Source organism: Phyllostomus hastatus, unplaced genomic scaffold (assembly GCF_019186645.2).
Source record: "Phyllostomus hastatus isolate PE091 unplaced genomic scaffold, TTU_PhHast_1.1 phas_contig_40, whole genome shotgun sequence".
NCBI classification, from domain to species: domain Eukaryota; kingdom Metazoa; phylum Chordata; class Mammalia; order Chiroptera; family Phyllostomidae; genus Phyllostomus; species Phyllostomus hastatus.
The window spans coordinates 76,192,380-76,218,773 of record NW_025333872.1 but is presented as its reverse complement, the minus strand read 5'-3'; the positions used below and the strand labels follow the sequence as shown (position 1 = coordinate 76,218,773).

At 41.2% G+C, this 26,394-nt stretch overlaps 1 protein-coding gene across 8 annotated transcripts in view; it reads right to left on the bottom strand.

Annotated features, from left to right (window-relative positions):
- Window positions 1-2,009: 2,009 nt before the first annotated feature.
- The window catches only part of EYA4 (EYA transcriptional coactivator and phosphatase 4), a 256,090-nt gene continuing 231,705 nt past the window's right edge, over window positions 2,010-26,394 (bottom strand). For 7 of the 8 annotated variants that reach the window (XM_045843080.1, XM_045843079.1, XM_045843082.1 and 4 more), the window contains 7 exons: window positions 20,500-20,589; window positions 14,977-15,035; window positions 14,709-14,869; window positions 12,117-12,231; window positions 8,079-8,200; window positions 6,018-6,118; window positions 2,010-2,674 (listed from right to left, as the gene is read on the bottom strand). In XM_045843080.1, the coding sequence (XP_045699036.1) occupies window positions 2,594-2,674; window positions 6,018-6,118; window positions 8,079-8,200; window positions 12,117-12,231; window positions 14,709-14,869; window positions 14,977-15,035; window positions 20,500-20,589 (729 nt within the window). In that variant the 3' untranslated portion in view covers window positions 2,010-2,593. Of the gene's footprint in view, window positions 2,675-6,017; window positions 6,119-8,073; window positions 8,201-12,116; window positions 12,232-14,708; window positions 14,870-14,976; window positions 15,036-20,499; window positions 20,590-26,394 lie in introns of those variants that run through there. The other variant, XM_045843087.1, reaches the window with a different exon arrangement.

The following is a 26,394-nucleotide window of genomic DNA, read 5'->3' as shown; positions in this document are numbered from 1 at the left end:
AAGGGGCTGGTTGCTTGTTGGTTAATGTTTCTCCAGATCAGAAAGGAAGAGGATCTTCTGTTACTGAGGTGGGAAGGGAAGGGTCCTAGGCTGAGCATGCTCAAAGTCACGTGACAAGCTGTGATGCTGGCTCATTGGCCTGCTCCATTGTTGCGCCAGGCAAGCTCGTCTCCTTTGACCTAGCCTTTGGGTTTTATGTTGGCAGCCTCTTCTGAACAGAGAAGCTGCATGTGAGAAACAGCATGGGGTGAAGCAATCAGCGACCCTTTTCTTTGCCCTGTGAGGGCTTTTTCCTCTCTGCACCTGCAGGCTTAGCAGCATAAGAAGCCTTGCTTGCTTGATATGAAAAAGAATGACAAATTTAGATGTAATGCCACGATTCTGTCATTTAAAGAAACTGGCCATACAGTAAAGATAATTTTGTTTTATTCACAGTAATAAATATTTAAGGTTTTAGTGCACAAAATATAATTATTGATAATCAATGCAGCTCTTTAATTTTTAAACTGTTATTTTCAAGCTAAAGTCTAACAGAAACATAGAATTATCATTATCATTATTATTATTATTAGCATTCCAACCTTAATTTGTCTGCAACTGTACTTAGGGCAGAGGTAGCCAAAGGCTACAGAGTTTAAAGTTTAAGGTTTGCATGATGAAATCACAATCCAATGTAAAATTGGATCTCACTCTCTTTCTGCCCAGTGTAAACATGGCTTTCGAATTCAGTAAAGAAATACAGGTTTATAGCCTGAAAAATAAAATCACATTTCCACACTGAATGTTGTGATTGGTCTGCAAAGCATTGACCTTCAGGGAGCCTCTGAGGCCACAGAGGGTGAGTTATCACAACCAGCCTCCGGTTAGGGGCACTGGTTGGTGGCTGGACTGCAGCCCCACATTATGACTTTTTAAACACAGGACTGCAGGTGCAGACATCATTAAAACACTCCTAGATCGTGAAGGCTTAAATTTCCACAAGGGAAATCATGTCACACAAAATGACAGGAGAACCTGTATCATGTTCCTAACATGGGCTACACACCAAGAAAAAAAACCATGCAAACACAACGATGCCAGGTTCCCCTTGCAATGAATGCAGTCCATTGTGCAGTAGCAGCACAGGTAGAAACTAAGGTACGAAGGTCTGCAATGGAGAGAAACTGGATTGACGTGTCAAGACAGAGAACCAGGTACTATTCCACTGTTGTAATTTCAGTACTGCTGCCAAGATGTGGCTCACTTGCTAATTTATTTTATGATGATATTCTAGGTAAAACTTTCATTGATTCACTTTTTTTCCTAAGAAGCCATCTGGGGCATCCACCTTCTACCACCAGGGACGTTTCATTTTTTGCAATGGCATGGGAAAACAGTGCACTTAGCTTGATTGTCAGCCATGTTGACTCAATGTGAATTTTAAGCCATCTTCATGGCTTATTCTAAGAAAGTTTGGGTAACACTCGTTTATCATTTTTATAAGAATATTTTCTTCTATGCAACTTACACTTATGAAAAAGTCAAACTTAAAACAGTGCAAGTCGTCATGAATATGGCTCTTAGTTTTCTCCAATAAAACTGACGAAAGGGTACTCAGGACTTCAACATACATTTCACTTTCTAAGTAAAGGTCCCACAGTCTTTCCCAAACCTCCTGCTTATGGTTGGATGCACTAATAGTTGCCTCATATAATTACTGGAATTATTAAGAACCCAAATAAAACACAAGCTTTCTTTTATTATTACTGTTTTCTTATTGCAACAGATACTCAGTTTCTTGCTGATGTAGTATTAAGCTCTGATAGCTTGAACTTTAAATTTGGTCATATTAAGAATGATCACAAAGGTTTTTGTTTTTCATTATCTACAGAGATTGTCAACCAAAGTTACACTGTAACACACAAATGCTGTCTTGTCTTTAAGGCACAACACATCAGTATGAACATTCTGTTTGCCAAACTTAAAAAAAGAGACGATATCAGATTCCCATTTCCCCTCCCTCGCCCCTCCCCAACAAATGAAAGAAAAAATTGCATCCACTTTCAAAGTCAGCTGCTAATAAAGTCACAGTAAATTATTTCCATCAATAATTTACACAAATTACAGGTCTAGATAGGACTGTCCTTACACAGTCTGAGTGCATTCCAATTCAGATTTTCTGGGCTAGGTAGGCTAAAGTCAGATTCAAACCTCAGGGCTGAGAGGGTCTCCCATGTTGAGGAATGTTGTTGCGGACCACCTTGTCAGACGGAGCACGTGGTGCTGCTTCGCCAGGGTCAGAGCTCTTCGCTAAAGCTGTAATTCCAGTTAGGACTCATTCCGTATGTACCAGCAACCTCCACAGATTTTTTTTTGTTAAATCATTAAAGTGTTGTAAATATAAGACCATAGAGCTTCCTTTCTGTAGCGCTAAAGTTTAATTCCATTCAGCAATCTGAATTCTTCATTCTGGAATTTTCATTCCAAATATGATTTCATCCTTTAAGACAATTTATATGTGTAAAGCCAGAGAGGCATTGAATCACACATAAAAATTCAGTGTACTTGAAATATTAAAAAAAAAAAACAACGGATCTCCAGCTAGAGAACACAGTTACAAATATTCTAATTCCAGTGCTTGATGTAGAGCCAAGAGGTCTGAGTGACTTGATATCCTCCAAAAGGGCATGTTGTGCTGTGTGGTTAAGGGGGAGGGGTGGGAGAGAGAAGGGGAAGGAATGGAGAGAGATCATAACTATTGTCTCAATGAAGCAGCCATACACACAAGGATGTGCAGTCCATCCAAGTTCAAGGGAGGGAGTTTAAGATAGGGATGATCATATTTGAAGGCTTGGTAGCATCAATATGGCATTGTCACAATAATAGAGAAATAGATCTGAACTGGATTGCAATGATAGGAAATGCAAATATGGGGATTTCTTAGGTAGCTTAACACTCACTCTGCAAGGACATCACCCACAGCAGCACCTGGGAAAGCAGTACAGACTCAAAATCCTAGGCAGCTGATGGGAGGTGAGTTGTAACCACTGAATCCCTCCTCAAGTTCCGCCTCTCAGTTAAAAATAACATTTAAACACCATCAACTTCCTAAGCCCAAGGTCTTTTGCCCTTATGAGAGGGAAAGAGCGAATCCCTTTCTATGTAAAAGAATAACTTGCGGCTGGACTACAGGAGTATGAAGTAGAAGGTGATGTGGGATGGCCAACTTTCTTACTTCTTTGGCGTGACTAACTGTCGGTGGGGCTGACTGATCTGCTTCACTGATGGGACGGAGAGCCACTCTGGCAACCATGCTCGTTGGGGGAGACCCATGTGAGGATGCAGCAGTGGGTTCTTGTTGGGCAAAGAACCTTAGCCAGGCCCATGGCTTGTGGCCCCACACAGATATGCCAGTATCTGGTATACGTATAGTATTGAAATTTCACAGAAGGATGTGATTGGAAAAAATGTATAAAATGACTCTGCTGTGGGTGATAATGAAAACAAGGAACTCTGCACTGGAGCAATGAACAAAATCAAAACATTGTAAGTTTTGACTGATGACATCTTATAGAATATATACATATATATGTGTATATATAATACACATTTATGTATATAAGGAAAATACATTTGTATATAAATGGGGAATACATTTTATCACAAATATTAAGCATTAAAGTACTAATCATGATTGTTATATAATTCTTTGCTGTCTAGTATGATAGCCACTAGTCCCATGTGGGTACTGAGTGTTTATAATATGGCTTGTCCAGTTCAAAACATAGATTGAAATTCAAAGACTTAAGATGTAAAAAAAAATGTAAATATCTTATTAATAATTTTTATAATTGTTAGGTGTTGAGACAGTAACATTTTGGACATATTGGGTTAAACTATATTACTAAAATTCATTCTGTCCAATTTTACTTTTTAAAAAAATGTGGCTTCTAGAAAATTTAAAATTACAAATATGGTTGGTATTATATATTTTGATATGGGAGTGTACTTATGCATTACTTTTCCTAAACTTTGAAATTTCTTCTTCAATTTACAAAATCCCCTATGTTTTTAGATCAAATTAAACATAGATATTCACTCAGAAGTACGTTTTTTTTTCATTCAGCTCAGATCTATTTGTAATAACAAAAGTACTTAATATCTCTGCACATGCGATTACAGCTACATTCAAGGAAAGGCATGCATTATGGGTACTAGAGAAACCAGCCACCTGTGTTTCAGAATAGAATGATAAGCCTTCACCATCACCAAAACTGTACCTACATAAACAACCATTTGGAAATAGCATTCTATCTGAGGTTCTTATGCTCCTGGAGTCATGCCTTTTCTCCTGAAGTTTTAGGTGTAAAGCAGAAGCTATAACCACTGGTACACCAAAGCTAACTCTTCATACCATGGATAACTGGGGTACACATTTTAATTTTCTAAGGCATTTACTCTTTCAGGTTTGGGAAAGTGAATTTTATTAGCCTTGACCCAAATATATGTGAATTTCACATAGGCTAAATAAAAGACATGAGCAATAAAATCTTCGCTGCAGTGGCCACATGCACCGTTATTTGCTGTGTGTTCTTATGGTGTCAATACGAAAACAGAAACATGGACTCAGGACACTGACAAACTCCAGAAGGTGTCTGTACTGAGTGCAGCTGGAAGGATTTCAAATAGTAGTCAGCAAAGAAAGTTGTGTTTCTCGAGGCTGCGTCCGCAGAGCCAGTGTGCTGTCCAGGGTCACTGACACTGATTAAGACCGAGGTGCTTTGTGGGAAGCTGAGCCTGCCAGGCTCTCTCAAGGTCAATGGCTTCCAACACATCACCAGACCTTCTCAAGTGGGCGCTCTTCCTTTTTCTCCATTTTGCTTGATTTGAATTGACTATGCACACAAATCACTTCTTTTCCCTTTTTATGAAAGCTCTACACTTAGAGAGGACACTGCTTATGTCATTATTTTTTTGAAAACAGAAATCAGGTAAGCACTTCAGCACATGTAAGTGTTTAGTGAAAACTTTATTAGATGATGATTTGAAATCTCCTTAGGATATGAAGGACAACATTCTTTCTATGTGAAACAATGTAAGTGGATATGTCATTGTTTTGAAATATCAATTCATTATTTTGCTTTGTTTTATAAATGATATCACTTTTATCCTGGCTAGATAATAGTTTTGCTATCATTCAAAGAAGGAGGCAGTAAATCTCTGCCGTGTTGACTGATAGTCCTGTGTCTGGGCCAATCCTGATATCATTCCTCTTTTGATCTTGGACCAACTATTTAATAGTTTTTTAACTGCCTTGATTTCTTCTTCAGAAATATGGGCCAGATGAAAAGGTTTATTTAAATACCTGAGGCCTATGAGATCTTCTGAATATGTTCAAAGCCAGCTGCCTGGCCTCATTCACGTACCAATGGCTCACCGAAATAGACAAAGCTCTTGTAGAAGACATGAGGCCTGCAGCCTCTAAGTCTCTACAACAGGCTGGCACAAAAGGATCTGAATAGTACATCCTATTCCGATAACATTTATTAAATTTTCTCACATCGGTTTCTGCTTCAGCTATTAAATCTACCCTAGCATCTGTCATCAGGGAGCACATGTACTACTAGCCACTCTCAGGACTGTGGGGCATAGAGGACAGATGAAGAAAAGGGTAAGAACTCAATCCCAGGATTTTCTATAAAGCTCACTAAACTTCTTTGTATTGTGAAATTCTGTGTGCTTAAAAATGGTTATATTTTCCCCTTCTTTCTCACAGCCCGTCATATCTCGGTGTGTGTTATACATGCACACACAAATAAATACAAATTTTCCTGTATTTCCTATGGAATTTCAGGCAAAAAAAATGCTAGACTCCAAATGGTTTATTTGAATGTAAGTATTGACCTTCTCATGCTCTTACCGCTTTGCATCTATAAATTTAAATCATTTATCAAGCTGCCATTGGACCAAACTATAGGAATGCAAACAAAAAAGCTTGCATCAGAAGTATCACACCAACATTGTTTGAGACAGGTTACCTTTTTTGCTGCCTGTTCTTCTTCTACACCATCCCCAATTACCACATATACTACTTTTCTGCCAAACCTTTGCATTATTCGTTCAAAGCAACTTTCTTTTCCTGGAAGATAAACGAGATACAGTTCAGAGCGAAGTTACCTGGTTAGCGGCATGCTCCTCATCTCGGCCATCTCCAATCACAACATAAGTTATGTTAGTGCCAAATCTGGACACTATACGCTCAAAACAGCTTTCCTTGCCTGAAAAACAATGCACTGCTTATTCTTCCAGCCATTGCATTCATTAACCTAAAGATTCACATAAAGTGTTAAATTAATTTCTCTTGAACATCAATCACTTCAACTAGCTTGCAATCTCTGGGTTAATGAAATCAACAAATACGTTTGAACAAAGTCAGTCTTTACTCGGGACAGATCCTTCAACAAACGTGTTCCATGCTTCAAAAGAATCTGTAGCGTTTGACCCAGGGAAAATGTTAGTATCTCCTGTTCTACCAAAAGGATATCCGAACAACCTTACAAGCAACTGTAAGTTTTAATACTTACCTTTTCATTCTATATATCAATTTTATCCAGTTTATTTTCAATAGTATAGATAAGCCAGTTGAAAATACTGTGACCTACCAAAGGTTCACATATAAGGAAAGGGAATACTAAGATGTGCATTTACCTTGATACATAACTTTTTCTTCAGATGGCTGGGAGCTAGTCTGCTTGGATTGAGTGAACTAAGAGAGCTGTTTGAGCCACAGCCCTGGGCACATTAGCGCCCTCTGACTGCACTGTGGGAATAATACCACGGAATTTCTACGAGCTCCTCATTTTTGTAACCTTGGCATGATTCTCTGAATTTCATTCCCAGAATATTCACATAGTCATGGCGACATTTTGCCATGTGTCTTAATCTGAGTTTCAAAAGGTGATGGTTTAAAGGAAAACATAACAATGATTTTTCAGATTAAACACTAGGAATAATTTGCCAATAAGAGAAATATTGTCTTTCCTAGAAAAAATGTTTATCCTAGTATAAAGTTACTTGATTTGTTGTAAAGCAAAGTTCTGTGTATTAATCCTGCTAGCATAAATACAGACGCGTATGCAAAAATGAAAGGGGTTGACATCAGGGCTCTGAACCTAGTGCTTATAACGAGGTGGGACTGGCCTGACCAGAGCTTTGCTCTCACTCACTGTGGTCCTGGAACAGCTGCAGCCAGGGGCTCCTCTTGCCCGAGTCAGCCTCGAAGCTCAGCAAGGCCCAGGGCGGGTTATTTTTGGGAGGGGATTTTAAGATTTTGAACTTCTGTTGTCAAAATGCCAGAGCCTAAATTTGTTGACCTTCAGGCCAAGTTACACAACCCATCTATTTCCCTAGGCATTTCCTTGACAGACAGGGAATACTTGAGCTATTTTCTTTTAACTCTTTCAGGATGGCAGACTCGATGAAGTGCTGCTTTTGCAAGTTCACTAGAAGTCTTAGTGTGTGAAAGGCACTTGGAAGTCCAAGACGGCTCCACAGACAGATACTCCCCAGACTAGCGAGGCTGTCATCCTTTAACTGCTACTGAGCATTTTTGGAAATGTGGGTTTCCAGTCATTCCTGTGTTATGATTGTTCCAATTATGTTTTTTAATTCATGAAATTAACTTTTTTTTCAGAAATTAAGGGCACTATTTCAATCCATCTGATACTCCCCTGCCAAAATAGGATTTTTATGTTAGATTCAGATTACATACACAAGGATAAAATACTATGTACCACACTAAGTAAAAATTAAATACCATGGCTAGAAATTCCATGTATTATTCAGATAGCACCTGACAGGATGATAGCTACATAATGAGCCAGAATGATCCAGATGCTGAGTTTAGGCAACAGTTTTCATAAAATTTGCACGTGTATAATGAGTTGCAGGGGACTTTGTTACTGAGTACTATCCAAATTTGCCTGATATTCTAACAGCAAAATTGATGAAACAGGGAATCATTCAAGACACAGATCAAGAAAATCCCCCAAACACAGAAGTGAACACATTTCATACAGAGTTAGAAGCAATTGTCTTACCTATTTTAGTTGCACTGTAAATATTCTCAATGGGGAAAGCACCTCCTAAACTATAGAGCAGAACCTTCGCGAGTGCTGGGATCAGTTGGGTTGTCGTTACCAAGACATTTACGCAGTTACTCCTAAGATAGGGAGGAAATACGCATATTTGTTTTCTAATACTAAAAAGATTCTATCAGTACAGATTTTAAACAACCACTGTGGTCTCTCAATTCCATAATAAACAGCACCTGATAACCTAACCTTCTATCATTCAAGGAGTGCCTACCACCTGGCAGGCACCATGACAGATGCTAGGAATACTCCTCAAAATGGGGGACATGGAAGGAGATGGGCAAGAAGAAGTGTGGGTGTATGATGTTTTTCTCTCCCTCTGGGTCACAGATGGTCATGGAGAGAGACAAGGAGACACCTGGAATATTAAATGTGTTCTGGAATATTATAAATATCTCCTCAGGTCCCTGTGGAACCTCAGAGAAGAATACCTACCTTAGCCTTTAGCAACCATGAGAAGGTTATCAGAGGGAGGGTGGCCTAACTTTGATTTTTAAAAGCATCCAGAGCATAAATAAATAAATAAATAAATAAATCCAGGGCGGGTATTTTTTAGGGTGCTAAGGCTCAGTGTCCCTGTTTTCAGACCCTGGGAAAGGAGAGGACACAGGTAGGAAGGAAGTGAGAGGGTGGGCAGCAGGAGTTCCTGGGTTTTGTGTAAGTGATAACGCAGAGAGTCCCGTCGAGGAGCTAGCACACGGTGAAGGACCGGAAGAGAAAAACTGGAGGGGTCCCTCATTTAGCACAGAAGGGGCTGGATTTCTGAATCTTCTCTTCAGCAACAGCAAAGGCAAATTGGGATGAACAGCCGAAGTCTTCATTCTCTACAAACAACCTACCCTTTGAGAGTTAGACCCCCATTCCAAAATTCATAGCTATCTCCTTCATGAAAGTACTGGGGCCAAGGACAGTAAAGAAACTCCCAGAGAGCAGGGAAAGCTGTGAACCAGAGATCCGGGGAGAAGGGGCCGCAGGGAAATGGGACCATCCAGGGACTCCAAGCCACACCTGTGAAACTGGGAATCAGGGGGCATACTGCTATGGACCTTTCTCTATTAGGTATTCCGTATCACGAGCCTTCCGTGCATATTTGTGAGGGGTGTCCAGCATTCTCTAGATTCATTTTCAGGAACCAGGCCTCCATGGCAACTTAGAAGAGCAAGTTGAGTGCTAATTCATCATGGGTACTGACAGCCCTCAGTACATTTACTATTATGCTTAGGTTCTTTAACATATCATTTGTAAGGAAAAGCTACAGTTGACTCAAAAACAATGAGAACGCCTCAGTAGTTATAACCTTTTATAAGATTTTCATTTCTAAATGATCTCCATAGACATCCGATCTTATTTATAATAGGAGCTCGGACTCCTGGAAGCAAATGGTGGTGCCGTCCACTTATAGGAGAGAAGGAAACAGAGTTCTAGCGGTAGAAGTTTAATAAATATCATCAACATAATCCTGAATTTTACTGACAAGGAAAAGAAAGACCCAACTTGCCTGTTATCAGACAGAAACTTCCCAAACAATGGCAAATTATGAAGAATGATACAGAAACACATTACTATATTGTGACACTTAAAGTTTTACACACTATTTTGCTAAAAGAAGATGTTAGTCAATGTCATATGCAAAGGAAGATTACAGAATGAACACTTGGTGGAATTAAACAAAGCAGAGACTTCTTAGTTCAGAGACGTGGCTTTGCAATCGCGCTTTGGCACTTACCCTGTGAGCGTCAGACTTACATCATTTCTTTTTTAAATTATAAACATTGTATCTGTTTACATGCAATTTTAATATATTGTAATGTTTAAATTGCAAACATTGCCTATATTTATAAACTGCATCATGTGTTTGTCAAACACAGACAAAAAATAAAGAAGAAAATGAAAAGCATCAATTGTCTCACCACCCAGAAATGGTTAACTGTTCTTCCTTCTGTACATCCACTTCCAGAGTTTCTGGTTACGCACAGGTTCTTCCCACTAGGGTCATGCTGTGCATGTACATTTGCATTCTACCTTTTTCATTTCTGTCTAGCATGAGCCTATTCATTTGTCAGACTGTCTATTATTTCCCCTCTCCCAACAAAACATAACGTGTGCAAACTGCTCTTTCATGTGGCTACACCATCATTTTTTTAAGTTTGGTCACTTAGATGGTATTTGATTTCTCAGTATCATAAATAATGCTACTTCATGTATAATTTTCCCAAAACATTTGATTATGTCCTTTGACTCTATTCATAGGAGACTCAGAGTCACAGGGCGCAAACTTTGCTAAAGGCTCTGATCCCTGACTGAGCCATGTTTTGTATAAGCACCTGTTTTTCTGATACCCAGACGTGTTGTGAAAATTACCAATAGCGTTACACGGGTGAATAACTGAGCAAATTTCATGGCACTTCCATCTTCAGTGCGTAATGACTTATGTTGCCCTTCCTTTCCTTGTTGTGCCTTATTTCTCACAAATCCCACACCCATGTAGTTCTTCCAAGGCCATGTGTTTACCAGTAGTCTTCATGCAACTACAGTATATACAACATGTGTATAATCTATATAATAATTCAGTTTTTTAACTATCTAGGAGACTCTTTTTAGAAATAATAAAAGTGGTTGCACTCCTCCTGCCCAGAGAAATGCACATTCACTACACTTTGTACACAGTTTCAGGGGCTCGGGCATCCTCACACCCCAGCTCTCTCACCGCTGGTCTCCGTGCCAGCAGTTACAGAGATCATGAGACAGCCAGTCTCACTGTCAAAGCATCTGTGACTGTTGGGTCTGCACACGGAGCAGGAGCCTCCTTTCCCACTCAGCCGTCCTAATTCTTTCCTTCGCCGACACAGAGAAATGTAACCCATGATCAGCGGGACATCTCCAACAGCTGAATCGGTAGTGTTGTTCCGCACAGGGCTCTTCTTCAGGCTGAACTCTGCGGTTTCTCCCCCGAAGTGTTCCTTTCATATGGTTTCCACAGCCTGAACCCTCTGGCCATTGAGACACACGATGCTTCCAATGCGTCACAGCTCGCCGGAACTTGGTGCTCAGGACTGAGCAAAGTGCTCTGTCCCCAGCCTGACCCAGGGAGCGCTCTCCCGCTGCCCCTCCCTCCCCACTTGGACTCTGCGGGATCGGGCAGTTGCTGGTCACGGCCGGTGGACAGAAGTCCAGCACAGGATCAGACACACACCCGTTTACTCCGTGTTCTGAACACTGGCCTCTCCTTTTACCCCGCCAACGTTTTTCTGGATCCTGACTCAGTCAATCTAAATACCCTCTTTTTTGTGAATTTTGTGTTACTCACACTTTTCTAAGCATGCTTTTATGTACTCATCTAACTCATATAAAACTAAAGAATAGAATAGTACAAAGATTCATCCCCACCCTACTAGGTATGTCTTTCCAGATTTATATTATTTTATTCATTAGCATTTATAGCACATGGTGCTCAATAGTTACAAGTCTTTTCAATTCCATTATTGAGACTACCAAGTCAGCACTTCACTGTTTAGTTCAGAAAATGCAAAGGTTACAATGTTTCAAGATTTTTCTCCTCCCTGTTTGATGCATTTAAGTCATGTGAGTTAACTATAATGACACGAATGTCCACTCTTTGTATCAGCAGTACTGTTTTATTTTTGTGCCATCCTCTCCTGGACTTCATCACCCACAGTGATACCCTTTTTTATTAGACGTCGCATGCTCTTCCCGTGGGCATTACTCATGGATATGAGGAGGGAAGGGTAGAGAGATGGGATCTCCTGGTTAACCCAAGAAGTGACAACCCCCATCCTTCACCCCAAAATGCACACACACACACCGAAATCATGGGACTTGGTGAACTATTAGGTCCCTTTAGATGCTAAAATAGTCTAGTAATTAAAACATTCTCATGTATGCTGTGCTATGAGGACTACAGAAACTATTAGGAGTGTATATCTTTAGCACAATCAACAGAGAAACAGCAACGATACCACTCACCTAGTACTAATGATTGACAGAGACTTGAGTGCATTTGTTAGCCAGGAGTCGGTCAGGCCTTCGATCTCCGCCCTTAGCTGCAGCCACGCGTCTCTCTTGGCCGGGCCAAGGAGTCCTGTAACGCGGAAGCAAGGCAGAGTCAGGAGGGGAACGTTTTCCAAGGACACCCCTGTTCGTCTCCCTGCTGTCTAGCACAGATCATTTTTATTCCAGCACGTGTCAGGAACGGAGAGAGACGCTGCCTCGTCTCGACACTGATCCTTCATTTCAGAATTGATTATCCATTCAGTCATTCCTCAATGTGCACTGAACAGCTTCTGGATGTCAGGTACCGGGCCGTAACAGTGAGAAGGCGGGTCAGTGCCTGCCCTCCTGAACCCACAAAGTGGCCCAGAGGATGAGATCCTCTGTGTTGCTGTGACTGTCGGGCACCTGGGCTCCTCTCCGGGCTGTGCTGCAGCAGGTCTGGGGGAGGGTCGGGGGCTGCCAGCCTCACATGAGGGTGAATACCTCAAATGTGTGGCTGTCTGAAAAGGTTTAGCTGCTTAATAATCACAGTCATTGCCACTTGGAAAACATAATAATGGCTTTATCATATGTAGCTCATAGAATGCTTCTAATATTGGTATGAAAGTCAGGATAAATACTTTGTTTTACAAGAAGTTAAGAATTGTGCTGAAAATCCTGAAGTACAGGACGGTTTTAGACAATGGTTAGAGACTCCATTGAAGTTATGATAAGAAAAGAAACAGGCATCCTAATTTTGTACTCTAAGCCCTTCTTTTTATGGTAAAACAAGATATGCAAATCCATTACAAATGAAAGTTTCTTATTTTAATTGCATTTCGGAATACTGGAAACACACATGTATATATTAGGTGGGCAATTTTTTAAAATCAAAATTTATATTTTCTATTAAGTCTCACTTGTCCTTATTCCAATACAGAGATGCTGAACTGTCACAGAAAATGGACTCTTGCATTGCTGTTTAAGCTTTTTAAGAGGTAAGATTATTTATTAGTAATCTTGTTAGCTTTGAAGTAATTTTACTAAAACTCTTCAGAAAGGAAATAATATATCTTTATATTAAAAATTCAGATTTTCCAAAAGGATATTATTTTAAAGTTACACACATTGCCCACAATTGATTTTAAATATAATAATACCTGTTCACTCGATTTTTACAAAAGTGTTTTGTATAGAGCATTAGAGTGAATTAGGAAACATGAGGTGTCTCCCTAGGACCCTGGGCACGTCAGCAGCCTGCAGTGGCCTATTTCTCATTTGGAAATGAAGGCTTTCCACACATAAGCTCCCTTTTGGTTCTAACATTATCACTGCCTATGGTTCTGCATTTCCCCCTTCTCTTGCAGGTACTGAGTATCTGTTGAGCATCTGTTATGTATCTCAAGGCACTGGGGACAAGGTGATGGACCTGCAGCCCCACCTTCCTGATGAGTAAGGGAGTGTGTAGTGTAGGTACTATACATAAACGTTTTATTTCCTGTACTATGTTCCTCGACATACATGTGGCTATACATGTATATACATATAGTATGCACAAGTGTACTTAGCTGTATTATTTAATTTTAATTATGGTTTATGCTCCTCATTCATCCTTTTTTTTTTTCATTTTAAAAAAAGAAACAAAAAAAATCCCTGGGAGAAAACTCTTGTGTGACCGCATGGCTAACCTTAGATCTTGACCTAAAATTGATCCTAATAGTAAGATATCATCAAGATTTATTTGATCAAAAAATGCATTCCAGATCTTAGTTTTGATGTCATAGGTTTTGCTCACCTGTAAGGTACCAGTGAGTCTAAAAGGACTGAGATAATACCTGGAAAGTATTTGAACTTTTAAAAACCTCGGGGATAGTCATAGTTCACAGGATATGTGGGAAAGATTACTCTCAGCTACATGAAATCTTTAAAAGGATAAAATAAGCCCTGGCTGGTGTAGCTCAGTGGATTGAGCGCAGGCTATGAACCAAAGTGTCGCAGGTTCAATTCCCAGTCGGGGTACATGCCTGGGTTGCAGGCCATGACCCCCAGCAACCGCACATTGATGTTTCTCTCTCTGTCTCTTTCTCCCTCCCTTCCCTCTCTAAAAATAAATAAATAAAATCTTTTTAAAAAGGATAAAATAGATCGCTTGAAGTCTTTGAAATGACAAAGAGCACTTGTTTATATTTATTTCTGGTAGGAGCCCAGGAAGGTAACAGCTCTGCGGAGTTGCTAACAGCTGCGTGTGAAAGCCCGGAGCGCTCATCTGTGCAGGTGTCCCCACGGCCTCCTCAGCTGCTCTGCCGGGTTTTCCCCGGTAGCGTCCCAGCTGTAGAAGGTACACCATCGGTCCTTCATCTAATCTTGAACAAATATCTGGGAACAGTAAATTCCCAATGTGTTTGACAAAGCTGCACATTTTATGTGGCAGTTATATTGCTCCCCCCAACCCACTCCAAGATTAAACTTAAACTTCTGGATCAACGTAGGTCAGCATGGGCTCCTGCTAATCTATTTCACAGTAGGACAGTTCAAATTCTACCTCTACCTCCAGTGCCTTCATCAGATTTAAAAAGCCACACATACCTCCGACATTGTTCTTGTAGGTGTTGTATAATTCTTTTACTCTTCTGTAACGAAAAGCCAACTTCCTCATCCAGTCCACCCCTCCTCTTACACCTGTTGGCAAACAAAGGTTTGCACTACTTGCAGCTGCATGGAAGCCATCAGTTGCAAAACTGTAGGTACTGCAACACCCAAAATATATTAAAAAGAGATAAAAGAAATAATTACATGTGCAAAACTGCATAGTTGAATTTCTGTAGGAAATAGAATACTAAAAGGCATGGCTTACCTTAAGTCCTGCCCATTATCATCAGAGGAAACATCATCTATATGAACTTGATCACACTCCTGTTAAAAATATTAGAAAAGTTATTATGTTTTTCAAATGATGCCTATCACCGTGTTTGAAGGTTTCGCGGCCATTCCATTATTATCAGGCTATGGCCAGCAGAGGGCAGCCTTTGCCCACATATGCCAACATCTCCTGCTGAGAAAGGGCACCCTTTCTACTCTGTAAAACCTAAATCCAGAAGAGTGCCATAAAAAGGGGCCTGAAAACATATGGCATGTGGGTTTCTTTAACATAATTTAAAAAATAGTTTTAGTCTTAAGATTTTTGATAAGAAATTCTTTTTTGAATCTTTGTAATAATCACTGGTGTTCCCTTTCAGCCATTTCTCCACTTGGGTCGTGCATACTGATGTGCTAAATAAAGCAAGGCTGGTCCGAGGATACACAAAATTGTTTGGTCCCAGCACCTCAGGTGGTTGCTGTTCTTTATTATTTGCTGAAGGGCCTGATGACGACGGTGAGCTCTGGGAGAGCCCCACGGCTTCCTGCCTTGCAGGGCAGGGGCGGGGCGGGCAGAGATCCCACGAAAAAACCAGGCGGGTGTTATTTTAAGTCCTGGTCTTTTAACACGGGGGGCGGGGGGGGGGGGGAAGCTAATAACCACAGACACCAATGTTGTCTTTTTTTGTTCAATTTTAGTATCTTTACAGTAAAAAACCTTAAAAGTAAAAGGGAAACAAGGAAGATTTACCACATCCAATGTGCTACAAACTCAGAGGAAAATAAACTTCAGGGATGGACACTCAGCAACGGATCTGATGTAACATACAGTGTGCTCAGAACACATGGAGCGGTAACTCTTCTGTGTGAGAACTCAGTTCTTCTTTACTGTGCTTCTTGACTATTGTACGCGACCGAAGGGTGAAATCTGGCTAAGGCATTAAAAAACTTGGCACTTAATGACCTCAGATTAAATATGTTTTAGCCTTTTGGGCTTCTTTCTCCCTCAAATTATTTCAGTCATTCTCTCAGATTCTGACTGTATGCATAGTGCTTACCATTCAAAACCAATTAAAAAGTCATAAACTTTGAAAACAACATGGCATCCTAAAAAGAAAAGACTTCCCATCTACTATATGTCCTCATTGTAGGACTTGAAAGTATCTGGTAGTGAAATATTTAATATCTCACCTCCAGCTTTTCACACTAGTTTCTTTTAAAAATATAAAAACCTTAACAACTAGCCCAACCAATACAACTTTAGAATATACATTGAAATACATTAATTTTACATTAATACATTACGGTACATTAATTTTAAAGGTTCATGTGATTTATGTAAATTATGGGTTAGGAACATTTTGAATAAATCTCTACCTATATTTACAGGTAAGGAAGGGACAGGTAAGCTAATGTGGCTGGCGGCTCCCTGAGGCGGGTGTTTGGGTCACCCCGTTACACTCCCCCCCTCCACTGATGGTGCCATCTGTCACAGAGTAACCACTCAACAATTCTTTGTTGAATAAATGACAGAAGTCTAGACAAATTATCGCCCTTGACAGAATGACCACAGTCATTTAAATTCTCTAACACAACGCTACGGTGATATAAAATAACATTCTAGATGGTAAGCACTGTGAGAAGATACTTATGTCAGGAGTGGAGGGAGGGTGAGAGAATGGGCAAGAAGAGCCAGCCCCACAGGCACTGAGGCAGGACGAGCATTTGCAAAGCTTCCACTCCCTCTTGACCGACTATTCTTTGAAAGGAACACAGCCCGAACTTTAACTAAAGGAGGCATTATGCTTCCAGAAAAGTCTCGGGGAAAAGCACTGCAAGCAACAGTAGTAGCTGCTTGGGCTCTAAAGGAAAGAGTGGAATGATTTAACCAGTTAGCATGGAAGTTGGAAATAAATTTCTCCTCCCAAAATATGGAGGCAGCAAAGTAGTTCTAGATGACAAGGATTATTTCTTACTTAGACATGGTGACACTCTCGGTTAAGTATGAAGACTGAATTAAATCACCACTGAAATGTCGTCCCATGAAGCTGTTCATTTCTACCTAAGTTCTAAAATCTTTCATCAGGCAAATAATTTCCACGTCTCTCTTTTAAACAAACTAATAATATCCAAAAAAAGTCTGGAGGAAACTTTTATGACTTACCCTGGTAATTAGATGTTATTTCTATATTTAATATCCTCTCATCCTAATTTTGAGAGAAATTCCTCTGACATTTCAAGTATTAACTCACATGATTAATTTATACATTTTGCCCTGAAACTTATTTTTTTTACTCTTGAGGACATCAGTATATCAAACTTATTGGACCATGAGCTTCATATTTGAAGTTACGTTTGAGGTTTTTCCAAATGGAACTTCTCTTTAAATTTATGCCTAGTTAGCTGTGCTTGTTGATTCTGGACTCTTGCCCGAGAATTACAGTCCAGTGAAAGAAACCTGAACTTCAATCACTTACACTTTTTAGAAAAATCTAAATAATTGTTCTTCAATTAGTGTTCACTCAGAGGAACTTTGCAGGGATCATTTTGACCAAACCTGAAATGCTAAAAACAGTGCAATGCTTTGGCTTTAACAAACGTTAGTATAAGAACTCAAACATTTGGGATAATGCTGGGACTAATCTGAAATTCTTTAATTTTGTTTCCTAAGGCGACCGCAACGTTGCCACCGATCGTTATCAATTATAATCCGCAGCAGTCTTCTCTCACTTCTGGAGCCAGGACTCCCCAGTGCCTCCTTTTCTGGAAGTTATTTTAACCGAGAAAACATCTTATTGAAACAGAGCCCTCCCTCCTCTGGGGGAGCAGAGCCTCTGCAGTTGGGCAGGAAGTCGTCCGGTGTCTATGAGGGGGATTTAAATTTGTGTCTTCTGAGGAATTATGTGAGAGCAGCTGCTACTACATATGTTGCAGTATCTACTGAAGGATTTGAGGATCAAATTAGATTTTTTAGGTTAAGAAAAGAAACCTTGAGAGATTAAATACACAAGGAAAAAAACATGATAGGCTAATGATGGAGTTACTCTCTTGAGGAATTCTCTTTGTCAGAAACAAAAATAGTTTATTATCAGTTATGCAGCTCAGGACAATCTTTGTGTAGAGGAGGTTCACTAAAACAAAAATTCGGTGCAAGTAAAGTTGGCTTTCAAAATCCGATGCGGGATAGTGGGCACGTATGTAACTGTACTGAATGATCCTGAAAGCTATTGTTCAGATTTTATTGGTTTTAGTATTTATCTCACGTTAGGGCAATAATGAACTTTTGAGTCTCCTGGGGCAGTTCATCTGAATGTACATGCATGCGTGTGGCATGTGTGTATATGGGCATGGATGAGAACTCAATCAATTTATATGCAAGAGACCCAATCATTTCTTTTTATTAAGTACAGTAAAGTTGCATACTACGTTTTAGTGTTTGAGTCAAATAAAATTTTACCACATCCTAAAACATAACTAAAAAGCTCTAGTTAAGGAAAGAAAGTCAATACTGATATTTTCTCAGTTAATATTTCTACCCCTGCCAGGTATTTTAAAAATATATTTTGTATAGTATCTAACCCCAAATTAAAATGCTTAAAGCATCCTTGCTGACCACGTTTCTGATATGCAAATATTCACATCAAACTTGATGAAGGTATTTGCAAATTCATCATATGCTACTTTCATGTTCACACTTTAGAGTTCTGTTAAAAGTTGGGTGGCAAATTTATTCCATCTGTCTTCCAATGTGCCAGTAAAGCAGTGAATAGGTCACTTATTCCATTTATTTCTAGTAAAAAGTAATTAATAAAATGAAATAAAAACCATAAAATTTGGATAAAGCCACATAAAACTTCCTTTTTTCAGTCTTTTACAGGTTTGAAAGGACTAATAATCTCAGAATTCTCTTTAGAATGAGGCTAATCCATTTTAACCAACAGAAAAAACTAAGAAGTTATCACTCTATATAAAAAAATCAAGTTCCAAAAAGGTTAAAATGTGTTTCCTATTATTGTGTATATGTAAAACCATTCTGCACACTAGAAGGGATCAGTAGCAAGATTACTTAAATTGGGTTTTAGAGAGCTGATAATTATTTCTTATTATGAAACTGGAACACTTGCCTAGAAATACTAATCTTTCACATAACCACAAAGAAAAAATTAAAGCTTCTTTAGACAGACAGTGGCGTTATTATCCAGGAAGAAGGGTGACTCACTGAGGAGAACACAGCATAGACCTGGGGCACAGACCCCAGCGTGCACATGTATGCGGCATACTGGGCAACACAGTTTTTGCTCTTGTGTCTCATCTCTAACTAAAATCAGATTTAAGACCTTGTCAATTAAAGGAACAAAACAAAACTCACTGAAGACTAACTTGACATTTCTTTCACATGTACTTCTGTGAATGTCGGCATGGGGTGGGGGCCGAAATAAGACAAGACCCCAGAGGGTCGCATCCCACTTCTCCCACTTGGCTAACAGGTGGCCTCACATGTGACTTCCCTGCCTGGGAACCCCACAGGTCCGCTGCCACAAAAGAATGTGGTGAACGCTGATTTCAAATGGCTGTTAGTTAACTAATGGAGAGTCCGATATGAAATGCTGATTATAAGGTGAGGGTTCAGTAATAAAAATCTCTTCGTAATAGTATAGATGAACACTTTTATTCCACTGTGCAGCCATGAGATAAAAATAAAGTATGAATATGACATTTAAAAAGAGAAAGAGAAATCTCTCTCAGCACAGTGGTGCTTGACTGGGAGGCACGCCTGCCTCGTGCCCAAGCTGCTGGGGTATTTCAGACTTTATCGTCTGAATGCCTAGTGACGCAGGTCGTTAGCACCCAGATTGTATACCTTATTACGGTACCTATTAAGCTAACCTGAAGCTTTTTTTCTTGGGTCCTTTCATTTTGTTGTAGTTTTACTTTCTCTTCATTTCAGGTTGGAAATGGAAAGAAAAATCAGAGAAACAGAGTGAGAAAACAAGTGCAATCGAACTGGTCAGTGGTGTGCTGTAAATAGCCCCGGCACTGTTTCGTCTGAAAGGGGAGGGAATGAGGAGTGGTCACGTTGCCTAAAGTTGAGTGTCAGGTTATCTGCAGATCCAAAGGCCCCTGCTAGCACCCTGAATAGTATTTGTGACCACTGCCCAGTGATTAACGTAAAGGATATCCTGGTTTATGCCCTGGAAAAGCTAATGCTATTTCCAAAGGTGCAAATGGGTTGTGGCCGAGACATTAGAAGGACGTGGAGCAGTGGAGAAGAGGGGACAGCAGAGGAGACCGTCTGAGATATTTTTGTTCGAATTACGTGCCAGTACATACGTATAATTCACTAACTACATTTAGCTTGTGTTTATATCTGCATGTGTAGTGTTTCCCCTTCACAGGAGCTTTGCTGTTGTCTTAAGCTGAATTTCTATCTTTCGGTTTTCCTGAGGTTATCTGGTTCATAGAGACCATCTAAGAGTTTTAATAGTTGAAGAGAACTATTCTTACCCTTTAAAAGTCTTACCTCTAAATCATTAAAAAATAAATGTGTATCAGCAAGATTAAAAATCATTTCCTCCATTCGGAGTCCCAGGGTGACAGCCATGGGGGGATCCTGAAAAAAAGAATGCATAGACAATGAGGTAAATTTCAGTATATACAGTTAGTATTAAAAAATGTTGTAAATAATAAAAGGACCCAGGGACATGGGCAACCTTGTAGTGATTGCTGGGGGTGGGGAGGGGGGTGTGAGGAGACTAAACGGTAATGAAAAAATACAATACAGATTAAATAAAAGATATTTTAAGTGCACATTGTTGTGGGGATGGGGAGATGTATGGATTTTTACCTAAGATCCAAGAGGTTTCCCAGCTATCTAAGCAGGTGCCTTTCCAAGGGGCTTATCTAGGACATATTCTCAGATACACCTGTGAATTTACAGGAATTCATATGCAGATAAAAATGACCAAGGGCACATTTTCGCAGGAAGCTACAGGTTCACGAGGGAGGAGGAGGGAAACAAACTAGCCCACAGGACCCAGCTGACAAACGCTCCACGGAAAGCCCTTTGGAGAAAGGCTTTGGACGGAATACTGAAGAATGAAACAGGCATCTTAAAAAGAAGAAACGATGTCCTTTCGAGAATGATGACACATCAGAATTGGGGTTGGGAGACAGGTAGTTCTATCGGGTGTTTGCAGGACGGAGGCCAACACTGTCGTGTGGAGTTGGGCTGAGAAGAGCGGGCGGACCACGGTGGAACCGCCTGTGGGTTAGGACCAGCAGGCAGTACTGACCTGCACAGAAGTACAGTTGGGTCTAACCCGCATTTGACCAAAGATGGAGAGGGAAGGGTCAAGGATAACAAAAGGAACACCATTAAATAAATGTAATCTAAGTAGAAAAACGTATACACTTAGAAGTTTAATGATAGTAAGGGGCTTAGCACAGAGTCAGAGTGACTTATCTGTTGTTTACAGAAACCAAAATACTACGCAGCAGCAAGAGCATGAGAATCAAGACCCGAGGTGGGGCTTGACCGTGGCGACCACAGCCGAAGGCCTGGCAACGAGAGGTGTAAGACTTAAAAAAGTAAGCGAGTTTAGAGACTGGCCTAGGGAAGGAATTCGTGCCCAAACACTGGGTTTACATGGATCGGTGCTGGAATAATCTCTGAAGAGAACTACTGCAGGTGTGACCCTGAAGATCCAGAAAACTGAAAACCTAGAAGGAACAAATCCTTAGAATGTGAGACCAGAATGAGCCTAATGTTAGTATGGAGAATATGGTTTTGAATAAAGCTGACAATTCTAGAAAGACACTATTGGTTTTGGCTGACCTCAGGTTATTTTGGAAGACCTCAGAAGGTGACTTGGGTTGAGTGGCTGGGCCGGGAGCCAGACTGTAAGGATTTAAGGAGAGAGTCCCAAAATTGTGTTTTCAATGTTCCAATAAATGGCCTTTCAAGAAATATATTTCAACTCAGAAAATGCAGTGCTTACGTGACATTAATTTATGATAAGAACAGGCAACCCAGGGTAGGCCCAGTGGTATCCATAGGCACCCCCAAACTTATTACACTTAGCAAGCAGAAGCCCCTCCTCACTCCACATCTGTGCTGCAGCAACCAAGTCTCTCCCTGCACCTCCTTCCATAAGGCTTTCAGGGGGCCACCTGAGCATGTGAATGTATTTGAAGTGAGTGTCACCTTGTATCCCATCGTGCCTGAAACCTAGAGAACAGGAACTGAGTGCTAAGCTAAGAAAAGAAAGAGGTCGCTGCAGAGGTGTGTTGAGCAAAGCAAAGACTTGACACAGGAGAAAGACAGGACGATAATACTATGTCGGGCATCAACATCGTTTTCTAATTGTTACATCTCTTCTTCCTCAGAGACTCCTGTGGATTTCATAGCTTGAGATCCCGCCTCCTCAAAAACAGATGCTCAGTGTTCACATGCTTGACGGCCACCCCGTCTCGTGTCCTTTGGGAAAGGGGCTGCTACTTTGACTGTGCTGCGTGGTGCACGTGTCTGCCAGGGGCAGGATCATTCGGAGCAACGCACCCAAAGGTCGAGTCAATTCCACTTTCTCCGACACACAGTCCCTCAGGACCAAGAACAAAAACAGGAAGCACCCATTTTGTCTGAAGGACTTTCAGAATTCAGAGGGAGCTCTTGCTCTGTTTCCTCCAAGCATAAAATTGTTTTTCCCTACTTCTTTCTGTTGTTCATGTTTTTGTTGTTGTGGAAAGAGAATCTTTAAAGTTTGAATAAAATCTTTTAAAATTTACATTTGTCTTTCTTTCTGTGAAATAATTCCTCTTTCTGTCTCTTTGGGGGTGGGGGTTGGACAGACTGAGGATGTAGAAAGCTTGTAGGTATTCTGTCTAGTCATGAACAAAACGTCTACAAAAATACCAGCAAAAATCAGACGTAATTATAGCATGAAAACATGTAATTCCATTAGCGACGCTCTGTGCTCTTGAGGAATGTTGACTGACGCTACACAACAAACCGAGCCCCACGCTGCCCCGTATGTTTCTGATGATCACTGCCCCACAGATATGTGTGAGAGATGGGGGTTCAGAACGTCTTATGTAAAAGGTTTTCCTTCCCGAGACTAGGTTGGTCAAGTACGTATCCTAAGATTTGCTGGTGTTTCTTTCCTAAGTTTTAAATAAAAGTATTGACTTTCTTATGTTCATGCCTCACATCCTTTGCATTTACAGATCTGGTTTATGGGGAGGGAAGAAAACATACTCTTCCTCTCTGATTCCTACTTTCATTGATGCCATGCTTCTGAAGCACGTCCCTTTCTCTGTTGCCCCACCGGTGACAGGAAAATCCATGAAAAATGCATTTTGCGCATCTGATAAGCATGCAAACAAATGCAATTTTTAGAACACCGACGAGAATTCTCTGACGAGCAAGCGCAGGGCACGGTCGGGAAACGGCCCCTGAGCCCTGCACTGGAATGCGGCCCCACGGCCCTGGAAGGGGCCGCGCGTTTGTTTGTCAAACCACGGCCAGTCCACATCACACACTCTGCGAGAGCCGGGACTTCGTAAGCACCTTGGCAAACTGTCATTTGTGAACTGGGAAAGTTTAGGTTTGAGGTGTGCCAGAATGTGAACTAGCTGCATTTAAGGTTTCCAAAGAGCAGGCCTTATTCGAAAGGGAGGTGTTTCGTCTGCCACGCCAAAGGCTTGGCACGGAGTGGCGGGGGACAGTCACGCTGCAAGCCAAGGAAAACCAAGGCTGCGAGAGGCGGTGATCTAGCTCCTAAGAGAATGTCTAGTGAGGGCTTGCTTTCAAATGTCTGATTTCACTTTCTTCCTCCCCCTCCCCCTGTCTCACTAAGTCACTGGGACAGTTGACTCGAAGTAAGCGGATTATGGTATCAGCGTTTCCCAGCTAAGGGCCCACAAACGTAAGGACCCAATAAGGTGACCGGGACTTTGGAGGGAATGGCTTAGCAGGGTCTCTGTGGCCCTGGGCTCCCTCTGCCCGGCCAGACAACTGCGGAGGAGCTGCCGACGCCTTCAGTGCCACGGCTTTATCAGGCATTTGAGAGTTAAATATAGTTCTGGACTGAACCCAAGTTTTATACAGAGATGTTTGTTCATTTTCATTAGATGTTTGTAGAATTATGGGCACCTTATGAATCAAGAATTACTGCCTTTTTTTTTTCCAGTTTACCTGTAGGGAGTGTTGAGTTTAGGGTCTGAAATAAAGTGATAGTGAAAACTTGGACAGAGGAAAAACGGGGGATAATAAAGGCACCAATAGGGTTTTGTGAAAGCTCCGATGCATATTTTACATATGTAACAGTTCCAATAGGTCCAAAGTGTCTACAGCGGAGTTTAATATGGGGCAATCTGAACCTCTGCCAACTTACTCTGTGCACTGTGCTATTAAAATACTGAAACTGCTCCCAAGACATTTGGAGGGGGGTGTGCGTGCATGTGTGTGTGTGAGAGAGAGAAGATGAAAAAATGAGTAACTCTTGGCCTTTAAATGTGTGACTCTAAGCTGGATGTTACCAGCACAGAACCAAGTCAGGTTCAAGTAAGGCACTTCTCTGTATCTAAATACTAACCCTATCGGCCATGTTAGCACATGGCGTAGGTTGGAGCCAGACTGTCTGTCTGGGGGCCTCTGCCCCGAACTGGGCCATCAGCTGCAATGCCTCCTCTGGGGACACAATATAAAAATATCTCAGGAGAGAAAGCAATTATGTGTTTTTTTTTTAAGCGAGGGACTTTTTTTTATTTTTTAAGAACTCAAGTCCTTGGAACAGTTACTCCTCTGGGCCTGCAGCACATGCAGACTCGCACACAGAGATGCAGAGATGTGCTGGTTCATTACAGAAGAGGGAGGACGAACTTGCTCCATGAACCAGGGTGGAAACAGGGCGTGGGTCTGTTAGGAAATAAACTCTTCCAATCAGTGACAAAAGATGAAGTTCAGTCATGAATCAGCAGGGAAATTTCGCAGCTGAGATGTTTGTCTAGGGTGGATAGGCAGTAGGCTTAAGAGTTCTCAGGAAGACTTGGAGAACGGTTTCAGGAACATTCATTATTTAGCAAGGATTTATTGAGTGTCTGCTACGTGTCAGAAATATTCAAATTCTGGGCCAAGACCAGAGAATCAAGTAAGCAAAGTCTCTGCCACTAAGGAGTTTATATTATCACTGGATGAGCTACCTGATAAATATGCAAACAAATAAAAATAGAATATACATAGTATTTCGGGTGGTGAAAAAAATCAGAGTTAGCAGATACAGGAGGCTATTGGGACAGGTGGCGAGGGCTCCTTTAAAGAAAGTACAGGGAAGACCTTATTCTGGAGATGGTAGCTGAAGAGACCTGAACAAGGCGAGGGGGCTAGCCATGCACCAACAGCAGTGGTGGCAAGGGGCATTTGCAGAGGTGACAGTGAGTCTAGTGGGTGTGGAACGGTGTGGGGCAGAGCGACCCAGGTCAGGGGAGTAAAGTGAAGCAAGTATTACAAAGAAGAGAGAGTGCTCCACTGGGGCAAGTGCGAGCGAGAGGCCCCAGCAAGATAAACCACATGTTGGGCAAGAGAAGGTCATTCCTTGGACTTGCCAGTTGTTTGACTGGAGAGCTAAGGAAGAGCAGGCAGAGGGGGCAGCACCTGGAAAATAGGCTCCAGGGGATTTTCTGCTGGTGTGACTGCCACAGCATGGACTCTGGGGGTGGGGAAAGTCCCAAAGAGTGGGGAACCGGGGACTCGGCAGTGAAAGAAGTCATTTCAGGAGTAGACTCCTTGAGTAATTGAGAGGGTCTGGTTCTAGCATAAGAGCAAAGGTGTAAAGAAAGGGCGGGGGGGTTCAGTGATGGAGGAGGAGTGCTGTGCAGAATTGAGAGGCGGCTTTGCAGGTCTGACGGGAGTGAAGGTTGGAAACAGCCAGCTGGAGGAGTTACTCATCCTGGGGTGCGGGGCCCACGTGGGCTGTGTGGCCACCCGCAGTTGTGAGGTCCAGGCAGGAAGTACAGCCATGGAAACTCACTGCAAACATTTTTGAGGCTTTCAAATTTGCGTCTGTTCTTTTATATGTCCCACAGCCACTCTCCACACACCCTCTACTTCTCTAAACACTGAGCTTTGTGAATACAGTACATGATGAGATAAAACAACCAATACAAATAGACACGAATATCTCTAGAAAACACCCAGTTTCCCCAACATTCAGATTTCCTTGAAACCAAATAAAATAGGTGACATTTATTGAATGTTTATTATGTGGTAGGCAACATTCTGTTTTAACGCTTGAGCTCATTTAACCCTCTTAATCAAATTAGTGCTTTATTGTTCCTCTCATGTTAGGAAAAAGGTAACCGAGTCTCACCAGGAAGGAATAAACTACGCATCCATTGGCACAAGTGCAGTAAGAGAGGT